Source organism: Scomber japonicus, chromosome 17, assembly GCF_027409825.1.
Source record: "Scomber japonicus isolate fScoJap1 chromosome 17, fScoJap1.pri, whole genome shotgun sequence".
Lineage (NCBI taxonomy): Eukaryota > Metazoa > Chordata > Actinopteri > Scombriformes > Scombridae > Scomber > Scomber japonicus.
Genome location: NC_070594.1, coordinates 4,314,379 through 4,327,786, shown reverse-complemented (window position 1 = coordinate 4,327,786; position 13,408 = coordinate 4,314,379). Strand labels below are relative to the sequence as shown.

At 47.4% G+C, this 13,408-nt stretch overlaps 1 protein-coding gene across 1 annotated transcript in view; it reads right to left on the bottom strand.

Annotated features, from left to right (window-relative positions):
* Window positions 1-13,408, bottom strand: part of cad (carbamoyl-phosphate synthetase 2, aspartate transcarbamylase, and dihydroorotase) — a 48,975-nt gene that overhangs the window by 18,099 nt on the left and 17,468 nt on the right. Inside the window, exons 11-25 of the mRNA XM_053337078.1 lie at window positions 13,053-13,286; window positions 12,282-12,503; window positions 11,016-11,204; window positions 10,302-10,426; window positions 9,642-9,775; window positions 8,735-8,847; window positions 8,096-8,260; window positions 7,307-7,392; window positions 6,409-6,655; window positions 5,282-5,380; window positions 4,389-4,613; window positions 3,389-3,571; window positions 2,676-2,894; window positions 1,306-1,473; window positions 11-193 (exon numbers count right to left, since the gene is read on the bottom strand). Coding sequence (XP_053193053.1) covers window positions 11-193; window positions 1,306-1,473; window positions 2,676-2,894; window positions 3,389-3,571; window positions 4,389-4,613; window positions 5,282-5,380; window positions 6,409-6,655; window positions 7,307-7,392; window positions 8,096-8,260; window positions 8,735-8,847; window positions 9,642-9,775; window positions 10,302-10,426; window positions 11,016-11,204; window positions 12,282-12,503; window positions 13,053-13,286 — 2,592 coding nt within the window. The remainder of the gene's footprint in view (window positions 1-10; window positions 194-1,305; window positions 1,474-2,675; window positions 2,895-3,388; window positions 3,572-4,388; window positions 4,614-5,281; window positions 5,381-6,408; window positions 6,656-7,306; window positions 7,393-8,095; window positions 8,261-8,734; window positions 8,848-9,641; window positions 9,776-10,301; window positions 10,427-11,015; window positions 11,205-12,281; window positions 12,504-13,052; window positions 13,287-13,408) is intronic.

Below are 13,408 nucleotides of genomic sequence, written 5' to 3'. Positions count from 1 at the left end.
TAAAACGTACCTTATAGCTGCCGATGGACAGCAGGATGTTCTTCTTGGGGATCTTGAAGCCTGTGGACAGCATGGCTTTGAGGTACGCCTCGTATCGGTTCTCCCCAAAACAGGCGACTTCTCCGGTGCTGGTCATCTCCACCCCGAGAACCACGTCCGCTCCGGCCAGCCGAGAGAACGAGAACTGAGGAACCTGAAGTGGAGGAACGTGTGAGGAACGTGTGAGGAGCGTGTGAGGGACGTGTGAAGGACGTGTGAGGAACGTGTGAAGAACGTGTGAAGAACGTGTGAGGAACGTGTGAAGAACGTGTGAGGAACGTGTGGGGAACGTGTGAGGAACGTGTGAGGAACGTGTGAGGAACGTGTGAGGAACGTGTGAGGAACGTGTGAAGAACGTGTGAAGAACGTGTGAGGAACGTGTGAGGAGCGTGTGAGGAACGTGTGAGGAGCGTGTGAGGAACGTGTGAAGGACGTGTGGGGAACGTGTGGGGAACGTGTGGGGAACGTGTGAGGAACGTGTGAGGAACATGTGAGGAACATGTGAGGAACGTGTGAGGAACGTGTGAGGAACATGTGGGGAACATGTGAGGAACGTGTGAGGAACGTGTGAGGAACGTGTGAGGAACGTGTGAAGAACGTGTGAGGAGCGTGTGAAGAACGTGTGAGGAGTGTGTGAGGAACGTGTGAAGAACGTGTGAGGAGCGTGTGAGGAACGTGTGAGGAGCGTGTGAGGAACGTGTGAGGAACATGTGGGGAACGTGTGAGGAACGTGTGAGGAGCGTGTGAGGAACATGAGGAACATGTGGGGAACGTGTGAGGAACGTGTGAGGAACGTGTGAGGAGCGTGTGAAGAACATGAGGAACGTGTGGGGAACGTGTGAGGGACGTGTGAGGGAACATGTGAGGAACGTGTGAGGAACATGTGGGGAATGTGTGAGGGACGTGTGAGGGACGTGTGAGGGACGTGTGAGGAACATGTGAAGAACATGTGAGGAACATGTGAAGAACATGTGAGGAACATGTGAAGAACATGTGAGGGGCAGTGAGGAACATGTGAGGAACGTGTGAGGAACATGTGAAGAACATGTGAGGGGCAGTGAGGAACATGTGAGGAACGTGTGAGGAACGTGTGAGGGACGTGTGAGGGACGTGTGAGGAACATGTGAAGGAACGTGTGAGGTGAGGAACGTGTGAGGGACGTGTGAGGAACGTGTGAAGGAACGTGTGAGGAACGTGTGAGGGTTAGGAGGAATCGGAGAACGAAGTATCAAGTACAACATGTGTGGTTTGAGTTGGTTTTGTTACCTTGACGCCCACAATCCCTTTTCCTCTCATCAGGCCCACAGGCTCGACGTCCTCGCCCATGATGATCTGCGTTGCCAGGGCGACCAGGTCCACGCCGAGCGTCTTGGATATGAAAGGGAAGGAGCGGGAGACTCGGACGTTGCATTCGATCACCTTCAGCTGGTCGTCCTGTTAGAAGAAAACACATTTAATACAGAGTTAGATTTTTACTTCCTGTGATTTAATGTTTGATATTCTGAATATCAAGAAAAGTTCCTGAGCATCAAATGACATAAAAAAAGTTAAATTCAACCTTTTTTTGCTCTTCATCAAAAATAAGTCATTAAAAATGATGATATGGACTAAAATTAAACATTTTATCCCTCGATGGCCCAGCTTGACTTTCACTGGAAGGAAAGATGGAAGGAAGGAGGGAAGGAGGGAGGAAAGAACGGAAAGAAGGAAAGGAGGGAGGGAAGAAAGGGAGGAAGGACAGAAGGAAGGAAGGAAAGATGGAAGAAAGGAAAGAAGGAGGGAACGAAAAGAAGACAGGAAGGAAAGAAAGGGAGGAAGGAAAGATGGTAGTAAGGAGGGAGGGAAGGAAGAAAGGTATGAAGAAAAGATGAAAGAAAGGAAGGTAAGATGGAAGGAAGGAGGGAAGAAAGGAGGGAACGAAAAGACAGGAACGAAAACTTTTTTTTTGCTCTTAAAAATTAACTAAAATTAAACATTTTATCTTGATACATTTTTCAGCTTGACTTTCACTGGAAGGAAAGATGGATGGAAGGAAGAAAGGATGAAGGACAGAAGGAAGACAGGAAGGAAGGAAGGAAGGAAGGAAGGAGGGAAGGAAGGAAGGAAGGAAGGAAGGAAAAGAAGACAGGAAGGAAAGAAAGTGAAGGAGGACAGATGGAGGGACAGAAGTAAGGAAGGAGGGAAGAAAGGAAGGAAGGAAGGAAGGCAGGAAGGAAGGAAGGAGGGATGAAGGACAGAAGGAAGACAGGTAGGAAGGAAAGATGGAAGAAAGGAGGGAGGGAAGAAAGGGAGGATGGACAGATGAAGGACAGAAGGAAGACAGGAGGGAATGAAAAGAAGACATGAAGGAAAGAAAGAAAGGAAGGAAGGAAGGAAAGATGGAAGGAACGAACGAACGAAAAGAAGAAAGGGAGGAAAGAAAGATGGAAGGATGGAGGGATGGAAGAAGAAAGGGAGGATGGACAGATGAAGGACAGAAGGAAGACAGGAGGGAACAAAAAGAAGACAGGAAGGAAAATGAACCCCACAGCGGCTGGTTCTTGGTCCACGGGCCTCATGTTTGACATCCACTGAAACATTTTAACCCTTTCTGTGACTCTCATCAGTTTCCTGTTGCATCGTCTCATGTTGGTTACCTTGGCGATGAGCTGCAGGTTAAACGGTCCGGTGACCTGCAGCTCCTGTCCGATGGCGTGAACGATCATCTTGATCCTCTCGATCGTCTTCTGATTGAGATCCTGAGGCGGCGTCACCAACGTGGCGTCGCCGGAGTGGACGCCGGCGTTCTCCACGTGTTCGGACACGGCGATCGCCATGACGACCCCGTCACACGCTACGGCGTCCACGTCTATTTCCTGAAGAGCACAAACATATTAAAACTCTTTCCGCTGTCACATGACTCTCCTGTCATCATCGTGTTGGTCCCTTCCTCCCTTCCATCCTTCCTCCTTTCCTTCCTTCCTTCCTTCCTTGCTTCGTCCATCCCTCCTTCTTTGCTTCGTCCATCCCTCCTTCTTTCCTTCCCTCCCTCCTTCTCTTTCCTCCCCTCCCTCCTTCTCTTTCCTCCCCATTTCCTTCCTTCCTTCCTCCCTCCCTCCCTCCCTTCTTTCCTTCCTTCTCTCTTTCTTTCCTCCCCATTACCTTCCTTCTTTCCTCCCCATTACCTTCCTTCTTTCCTTTCCTCCCTTCCTCCTGTCCATCCTTCCTTCCTCCCTCCCTTCTTCCCTCCCTCCTTCCTCCCTTGCATCCATCCTTCCTCCCTTCTTCCCTTCCTTCTTTCTTTCCTCCCTCCCTCCCTCCTTCCTCCCTTCTCTCTTTCTTTCCTCCCTCCCTCCTTCCTCCACATTACCTTGGCCTCCTGGATGAATTTGGAGATGACGACCGGATGCTCCTTGGATACGGCGACGGCGCTGCTCAGGTATTTCTCCAGGTCGCTGTCGGTGTACGCTACGTTCATGGCCGCTCCGCTCAGCACGTAGGAGGGTCTCACCAGGCAGGGGTAGCCCACCGTCTCACAGAACTTAGCAGCAGACTGCACGGAGACGGAGAAGAGGACAATAAGATCATCATTCATAAAAGACTCAATATCTAGATGATTGTGTTCCTTCCTGTCGTTCTCCATTTGTTTTGACTGTTCCTTCTTTCCTCCCTTCCTTCCTTCTGTCCTTCCTCCCTCCTTCTCTTTCTTTCCTCCCTTCCTTTCTTTCTTCCTTCTTTCATCCCTCCCTCCTTCTCTCTTTCTTTCCTCCCCATTACCTTCCTTCCATCCATCCTTCTTCCCTCCCTCCTTCTCTTTCTTTCCTCTGTCCTTCTTTCCTTCCACTTTTCTTTTCTCCCTCCCTCTCTCCCTCCTTCCTCACTCTGTCCTTCTCTTTCTTTCCTCCCCATTACCTTTCTACTTTCCTCTGTCCTTCTTTCCTCCCTCCTTCCATCCTTCCGTCTTCCTTCTTTCCTCCCTCCCTCCTTCTCTTTCTTTCCTGTCCTTCTTTTGTTTCCTTCCTTCCTTCCGTCCTCCCTCCCTCCCTCCTCCCTTGCATGCATCCTTCCTCCCTCCTTCCCTCCCACCCTCCCTTGCATCCTTCCTTCCTCCCTCCCTCCTTCCCTCCCACCCTCCCCCCTTGCGTCCTTCCTTCTCTCCTTTCCATCCATCCTCCCTTCCTTCCTTCCTTCCTCCCTCCTTTTCATCCATCCTCTCTTCCTTCCTTCCTTCAGGACAGCAGGAGGGTTAATATGTTTTTCAGTTATAATAATGTCACAAATCACATCACAGTTGAAATATAAGTCTAAATAATCACAATAAGATATTTTAACACTACGTCTGCGTCTGCGTCTGTGTGTCTGCGTGGTACCTCGGTGTCGGAGAGCTCCTTCCACTGCGGCTGGCTGATGCCGATGGTGTCGAGCATCCTGGAGAACTTGAACCTGTTCTCGGCGCAGTCGATGAACTCGGGCGACGTTCCCAGGATGCGACACTGCTGCCGGTGCAGAGACATGGCGATGTTGTTGGGAAGCTGGCCGCCCATCGACAGGATGATGCCTTCAGGGTTCTCCATCTCGTAAATGTCCATCACCACCTGAGACGGGAAGAGTTATTAACCTCAGAGTCTGGATCAGTAACATGGAAGGAAGGAAGGAAGGAAGGAAGGAAGGGATTAAGAAGGGAGGAAAAGAGGAAGGAAATAAGGAGAGAAGGAAGGAAGGAAGGAAGGAAAGGATTAAGAAGGGAGGAAAAGAGGAAGGAAATAAGGAGAGAAGGAAGGAAGGAAGGAAGGAAGGAAAGGAAAGGAGTAAGGAGGGAGGAAAAGAGGAAGGAAATAAGGAGAGAAGGAAGGCAGGAAGGAAGGAAGGAAGGAAGGAGGGAAGGAAGGAAAGGAATAAGGAGGGAGGAAAAGAGGAGGGGAATAAGGAGAGAATAAGGCAGGAAGGAAGGAAGGAAAGGAGTAAGGAGGGAGGAAAATAGGTTGGGAATAAGGAGAGGAGGAAGGAAGGAAGGAAGGAAGGAAGGAAGGAAGGAAGGAAGGAAGGAAGGAAGGAAGGAAAGGAAAGGAAAGGAAAGGAAAGGAGTAAGGAGGGAGGAAAAGAGGAAGGAAATAAGGAGAAGGGGAAGGAAGGAAGGAAAGGAGTAAGGAGGGAGGAAAAGAGGACGGAAATGAGGAGAGGAGGAAGGAAGGAAGGAAGGAAGGAAGGCAGGAAGGAAGGAAAGAAAGTATGGAAGGAGGACGGAGCTATAAATACGACTTACCTCGAAGGAGATCTCATCGAAGTAGAGGCGGTCACACATGTCGTAGTCTGTGCTGACGGTTTCAGGGTTGTAGTTCACCATGATGGTCTTATAACCCATCTGTGATAAACACCACATGACATCAGTTAATATTCATTTAATGGCTCCAGGCAGCCGTGGTTAAAGAATGAAATGAAAAACATATTTGGTGTCACACATAGGCATGGGCTGGCATGAGATTCTGGCGGTATGATAACCATAAGCAAAAGTATCACGGTTTCACGGTATTGCGCAATAGCTCTAAAATGTTCCTAAAAGGGATAAAAATAAAGACAGACATGTTAATTTAACCTGAATCTGTAATGACAGTGTGAGGGGTCGTGATACTCTACGCTGCAGCTGCTCCACCTGAGGGGTTTCTGACCCGCACTTCCTGTCTTTGACCAGCACTTCCTGTCTTTGACCAGCACTTCCTGTCTTTGACCAGCACTTCCTGTCTTTGACCAGATTAAAAACGTCTCATACCTTAGGAACGGTATGACAGAAAATTTGGCGGTTTCGGTTATTGTGGCTTTTTCAAATCGCGGTATACCTTGAACACGGTTATCATCCCATGCCTAATCACACATTCTTTTATCCTTTTCAGCTTCTACAAGTCAAGGCTTTCTCTTAATACCTGAAAAACTCAAACTAAATAAAAACTAAACTAAAACTATTAAAATCACTTGTTGAACTCACTAAAACTAAAAACTGAAATAAAAAACAAACTGAAAAACTAAATAAAAATAAAAACTAAAGGTTTTCTTTAATAATAACTTTGCAGTAAAGGAGTAAAAACAACATTCAAAAGCTGTTTTATCTCATCAGTATAAAAATGTATGTGGGTTTCATTTTATTACACATTTCACATATTGCTTTTTGTAATTTAAAGTCAAATAAATCACTTTTGTAGCATCCAACCATATAAATTAATGTGTTAATATGAAACCAACCAGATAAATTAAACAGAACAAAAATAAAACATGATGATTAAAACAGAACCTTGCAGCTATTTAAGTCATTTAATGAGTAAAATGGATTTAACTTTAATAAAAGAAAACCTGAATCAAACATAGACCAGGTATCAGCATCATTAACGGATCTCTGACCTTCCTGAGCTGCGTGATGCATCCCACGGCGCACCAATCAAACTCCACGCTGCTGCCGATGCGGTAGACGCCCGAGCCGATGACCATGACGTGCTGGTCTCCGAAGCCCAGGTCGTTCTCCGTGCCGTGATAGGTCAGGTACAGGTAGTTGGTGCAGGCGGGCCACTCGGCCGCCACCGTGTCGATCTGCTTCACCACCGGCAGGATGGACCAATCACGACGCAGCTTTCTCACCGCCAGCTCCGTGCTGACGAAGGAAAAAAAAAGACAAACTCAGAAAAGGTAAAGAGGATATATGTTGGAAGGAAGGAAGGATGGAAGGATAGATGGAAGGAAGCGACGACAAGAAGGAAGGAAGGAATGAAGAAAGGGAGCAAGGATAGATGGAAGGAAGAGACGACAAGAAGGATGGATGGAAGGAAGGAAGAAAGGGAGCAAGGATAGATGGAAGGAAGAGATGACAAGAAGGAAGGATGGAAGGATGGAAGGAAGGAAGGGAGCAAGGAAGGAAGAAAGGAAGCAAGGATAGATGCAAGGATAGATGGAAGGAAGAGACGACAAGAAGGAAGGAAGCAAGGAAGGGACCAAGGATAGATGGAAGGAAGCAACGACAAGAAGGAAGGAAAGAAGGAAGGAATGAAGGAAAGGAGTAAGGAGGGAGGAAAAGAGGAAGGAAGGAAGCAAGGAAGGAAGGAAGGAAGGAAGTGAGGAAAGTAGTATGGAAGAAGGAGGGAGCAAAGAAAGAGGGACGGAAGGAAAAATTAAAGACAGAGGGAGGAAGGAAGGAAAGAAGGAAGGAAGGAAGGAAGGAAGGAAGGAAGGAACAGTCAAAAGAGAGACAGGGTCAATTTGACCCAGGAGGACGACAGGAAGGTTAAGACTGTCTCATATCACTCACCTCTGCACAGCCTGAGCGATCTGCTTGTCGGAGAAGCCGAGCTGTTTGGCTTTACGCATCACCTCTGGAGGCATGGCGCTCTCATCCTGTTAACACCAAGAAACATCATCAAGATAAAAAAACAACAACCTGAACCTTAAAGACCGTGTAAAGTGAATTCAGACATTTTCTTCTAAACACATTAAATAGGTCATAAATGTATTTCTAAAAAAGGTGTAAAAAGCATTTCAACCATTTAGATTTGAATTGTGGAGCTAGGCTTCACAAACTGTGTTTCAACATTTCTGTGTTCAGGATTTAGTGATTAGCATAAACCCGCCCCTGCTGCTGTAGAGGTATGAATACATTCAGCACACACTACTACTACTACAGTCTACAGTTAGCCAGTTAGCTGAGTTAGCCACCGAGCTAGGCGCCGAGCTAGCTGCCAACTAGCAGCCGAGTTAGCTGCCAACTAGCAGCCGAGTTAGCAGCTGAGTTAGCCACCGAGCTAGCCACTGAGCTAGTAGCCGAGCTAGCAGCAGAAAGCTCTCAGATGTAGCGTCCATGTTTCTGATAGAGGTGGGGACTTTGATTGACAGGTGACACTTGGTAGGGGGCGGGGCTTCAGAGGCTGATTTTTACACAACTTTGAAGCCTAATTTCATATATTTGGCGATTTTTTTAATCATTGAAATTTGGCAGGGTGGTTAACAACACACTTTTCTGTGGTATGTCAAACTCAGAACACATATTTATTCTTACTTTACACAGACTACTGGAGTGTAAACTGCTGTTATTAAAGCTCACCTGGTTGTAAGTCTCCAGCAGCTTCTCGTGGTCGGCGATGTTCTTCATCTTGTGGAGGAACCAGCGGTCGATCTTGGTGAGATCGTAGAGCTGGTCCACCGTGTAGCCGGCTCTCAGCGCCGAGGCCAGAACGAAGATACGCTTATCTGTCGGCGTCTGCAGCTCCTGAGCAGAGAGGATCACAGAGAGGCGTCAGGACACATTTAGAGACATTGAGCTTTTTTTTTTTTTTTTACCTTTTACCTTTTTTACAGCACAACTTCATTATTAGATTAACCTGTTCGGCTTGTGGCCTTAATCATAAAAGACTTTTAAAGCAATAAAAGTGTTAAAATTGTGTTTAAATAGGGTTAAAAAGCAGAAAGAAATTGGGTTGACAAGCATAAACTCAACCCATTTTGGTAGGATGATACATGTCTGCATGCACATAATTGGTTAATTTTTGTATTTTTTTTTTTTTTTAACCTTTTTAATTATTTTGTACTGCTTTATAAACTACCCTATTTAAATACTGCTTATAAATATGTTTTATGACGACTCTGATAAAGGCCACAAGCTGAAAAATGTAAATAACTGACACTAAGCAACTCAACACAGGTTTAAAAAGGGACATAATAAAAACAGGAAGTCTGTCTTTACCTTTTCAGACACAGGTTTGATGGTGTGATCGAATCCTACACAGTTCTCATCCACCATCCTCAGAGCTTTCTGGAAAGCTTCCTCAAAGCTACGACCGATGGCCATCACCTCGCCTGAGCAGAAATAAATAAAGCATTAAAGTAAAATATATCCAGATTTCACTTCATAGACTGTGAAGCTCTTTATGGACTCATTTATATTTAACAGGTCTCTGATTCTATTTAATGCTGAAGATCTACTGATTTTATTTAGTTTACAGCTTCCTGTTATTAATGCAGCATAACGTTACAGTATTAATTCATAGATGGAAGGAAGGAAGGGAGGAAGGAAAGGAGGAAGGAAGGAAGGAAGGGATGACAAGAAGGAAGGAAGGAAGAAAGGGAGCAAGGATAGATGGAAGGAACAGACGACAAGAAAGAAGGAAGGAAGGAAGGGAGCAAGGATAGATGGAAGGAAGAGACGACAGGAAGGAAGGAAGGAAGGAAGGAAGGAAGGAAGGAAGGAAGGAAGGAAGGAAGGAAGGGAGCAAAGATAGATGGAAGGAAGAGACGACAAGAAGGAAGGAAGGAAGGAAGGACAGATGGAAGGAAGAGACGACAAGAAGGAAGGAAGGAAGTGAGAAAAGAAGGAAGGATAGATGGAAGGAAGAGACGACAAGAAGGAAGGAAGGAAGGAAGGAAGGAAGGGAGCAAGGATAGATGGAAGGAAGAGATGACAAGAAGGAAGGAAGGAAGGGAGGAAAGAAGGAACAGTCAAAAGAGAGACGGGGTCAGTTTGACCCGGGAGGACGACAGGAAGGTTCAGACTGTCTCATATCACTGCAGGTAAAATACAACACTGTACACATTAAGGCAAAAACACATGAAATAATAATAATAATAATGATTCTGTGTTTATTGTCTCTTACCGACACTCTTCATGGAGCTGCCAATCTTGGTGGAAACTCGGAGGAATTTGCTCAGATCCCAGCGAGGCACCTTCACCACACAGTAATCCAGACTGGGCTCAAAGTTAGCCGTGGTCTGGTTGGTGACAGAGTTCCTGCAGAGACACACACACACACACACACACATCACAATGTAATTAATAATTATAATTAATAATAAGTCACAAAATTACATGAGGGAGAAAGAGAAAAAGAGAAATGTAAAAACTGGAACAGACCTAAAGACAAACAGGCAGAGGCAGAGGCAGAGGCAGAGAGACACAGAGAGACAGAGAGAGACACAGAGAGAGAGAGAGAGAGAGAGAGACAGAGACAGACACACACAGAGAGAGAGACAGAGAGAGAGAGACAGAGAGAGAGAGAGAGAGAGAGAGAGAGAGAGAGAGAGAGAGAGAGAGAGAGAGAGAGAGAGAGAGAGAGAGAGAGAGAGAGAGAGAGAGAGAGAGAGAGAGAGAGAGAGAGAGACTTTATTGATCCCAAAGGTTCAAGAGTATAACGGGTATCCTTCAAATCTGATACCAATAAATGACCAATAATAATAAAATATCACCTAAAGACAATCAGACAAACCAGAAGTTGAATTATGAACAACATTAAGCATCATCACAGTGAAACACATACTTGAGTTGTGGCAGCGGGATCCCCAGTCCCAGTTTAGCCGCTACGTAAGCCAGCGGATAACCAGTCGCCTTACTGGCCAGAGCCGAGCTCCGGGACAGACGTGCGTTCACCTCGATGATGTAATACTGAAACACATCATGAACACGTTACATCAGCGTCGGTCTGCATGGGTTTGTTCTTCTATCAGAGTCTGAATCTGTGTGTGTGTGAGAGGAGAGAAGGAGAGGAGAGGAGAGGAGGAGAGGAGAGGATGAGGAGAGGAGGGGAGAGAGAGAGGAGACGGGAGGGGAGGAGAGGAGAGAGGAGGGGAGAGAGAGGAGAGGAGAGGGGAGGGGAGGGGAGAGGTGAGAGAGGAGAGAGGAGGGGAGAGAGAGGAGGGGAGGGAGGGGAGAGGTGAGAGAGGAGGAGAGGAGAGGAGAGGAGGGGAGAGGAGAGGAGAGAGAGGAGGAGAGGAGAGGATGAGGAGAGGATGAGGAGAGGAGAGGAGGAGGGGAGAGGAGAGGAGGGGAGGGGAGAGGAGGAGAGAGGAGGAGAGGAGGAGAGGGGAGGAGAGGAGATGATGAGGAGAGGAGAGAAGGAGAGGAGGGGAGGCGAGGGGAGAGGAGGAGAGGAGAGAGAGGAGGAGAGGAGAGGAGAGGAGAGGAGGGGAGAGAGAGGAGAGGAGAGGGGAGGAGAGGAGAGGAGAGGAGAGGAGAGGAGAGGAGGGGATGTTACCTGCTCAGATTCGGGGTTGAGGGCGTACTGGATGTTACACTCTCCCACGATGCCGAGGTGCCGGATGACTTTGATGGCCGTGTTCCTCAGCATGTTGTACTCGTGGTCGTTGAGCGTCTGGCTGGGAGCAACCACGATAGACTCGCCAGTATGGATGCCCAGAGGGTCAATATTCTCCATATTACACACCTACACAAGGAGAATCAATGAGCTTACGTTAGTATGACTGCAACTAACTAACTAACTGCTAATAAAGAATAATACAAATAAACTTAAATCCAAACGATCTAAAACCAAAACTCCAGGCGGGGAGTTCTGGTCCTCTGAAATGAGGCCAACCAGGAAGTAACTTAGAGCTGCATTCTATCAAAAGGCCACCAGGGGGCGACCGTCTCTATACAAGTCAATGGAGAATTCACCAACTTCTCACTTGATTTCTAACCTCAGTAAACGTTTTCAAAATGTGTTTATGGTCTCAATCGCTAGTTTAAAGCCTTCTTCAATGCAGTATGATGTTCATTTGGGACATTTTGGCCTCCCTGATTTTATATGTAATGATAAAGCAGGGTATGCATTAGGGCGTGGCTACGTCCTATTGACAGGTTGATTGACCAACGTCCTCGAGATCCAGCCCTCGTAACCATAGCAGTGTTTCCCACACATAGACTAATTCGTGGCGGTGCGCCACAGATTCAACACCGGCCGCCACATATTGCGTTTCGTTATTAATTATTTTTTTAACGCTAATTTAAAAATACGCATCGTATTCGTTAAGCTGCATTTCCTTTCCCTGCTCTCCCTGCCTCTCTGTCACTCACGCATCTCTCTCACACACAGCCCCTCCCCTCCGTGCACACCGCGTGTGTCTCCATCAGCGAGATACCGAAACCGACCAACACCCCCCCCCCCGGTCGGTCGCCGGCCTACCACCACCACACATTGCCTTCAGATCTGTGGGAAACACTGCATAGCAACCTCCGCGCTCCGCCCATGGCCCCGCCTCATTCCCATATAAGTAGAATCTGTGTTTTTATTTTTCCCAGCATGCACCTGAAATTTTCAAGATGGCGCTGCCTAGATTAGAAACTATTGGCTTCCGAGCAGCAGTCCACAAACCAATGGGTGACATCACGGATGTTACGTCCATTTCTTTTATACAGTCTATGGTTTAACTGTGCAGCTCTAAACCTAGTTATATTATAAATGACATCACTGTAAACAAAACATCCCTAACCCTAACATCTGTAACATCTCTTCTCTACTCACAGTGATACAGTTGTCGTAGGCGTCTCGGACCACTTCGTACTCGATCTCCTTCCAGCCTTTCAGAGATTTGTCCACCAGCACCTGGGAGGTGTGGGCGAACGCCGACGTCACCAGAGAGGTCATCTCCTCCCGGTTGTTGGCGAAGCCGGAGCCCAAACCGCCCAGAGCGAACGCTGAACGGACCAGGACGGGGTAGCCAAGCCGCTCTGCTGCTGCCACCGCCTAACGGGGGTAAAGACACAGATTTAGACCTCAGAGAAGAAGAAACAGATTATCTTGAGGAATCGATAGATGATGTATTATCAAGTGTTTGGTTCAACCTGTTCTGGTTTAACCCTCCTGTTGTCCTTGAGTCAAGGAAGGAAGGAAAGGAGGGAGGGAGGAACGAAGGAAGGAAGGAAAGGAGGGAGGGAGGAAGGAAGGAAGGGAGGAAGGAAGGAAGGAAGGAAGGAAGGGGAAAGGAAAAAAGGGAGGGAGGAAGGAAGGAAGGAAGGATGGAGGAAGGTGGGAGGGAAGGTGAAAGGAAAAGAGGAAGGAAGGAGGGAGGGAGGGAGGAAGAAAGGAAGGAACGAAGGAAGGAAGGAAGGAAGGAAGGAAGGAGGGAGGGAGGAAAGAAGGAAGGAGGGAGGGAATGAGAAAGGAAAAGAGGAAGGGAGGAAGGAAGGAAAGAAGGACAGAAGAAAGAGGGAAGGAAGGAAGGAAGAAAGGAAGGAAGAGAGGGAGGAAAGGAAATAAGGAAGGAAGCATATCGGCCCAGCTCTAATACTTCACCTGCTCCACAGACAGCGCCGCTTCACTGGGCGCCACATGTTCATCGATCTCTTCCATCTTCTCCACGAAGATCTTGCGGTCCTCGGTCATCTCGATGGAGGCCACCGGCGTTCCCAGCACCTTCACGTTGTACTTCTCCAGGACGCCCAGCTTGGTCAGCTCCACGCCGCAGTTCAGAGCCGTCTGCCCCCCGAAGGTCAGGAGGACGCCGTCCGGACGCTCGTTCTTTATCACCTGAGAGAGGAGAGAAGAACATACGCTGCTTTTACTCAACGTGGAATAAAATAAGCTGAACTACAAATACATGAATCTTCAGAAATATTGAAGTTTCCTGCATATATACACGGAAGGAAATA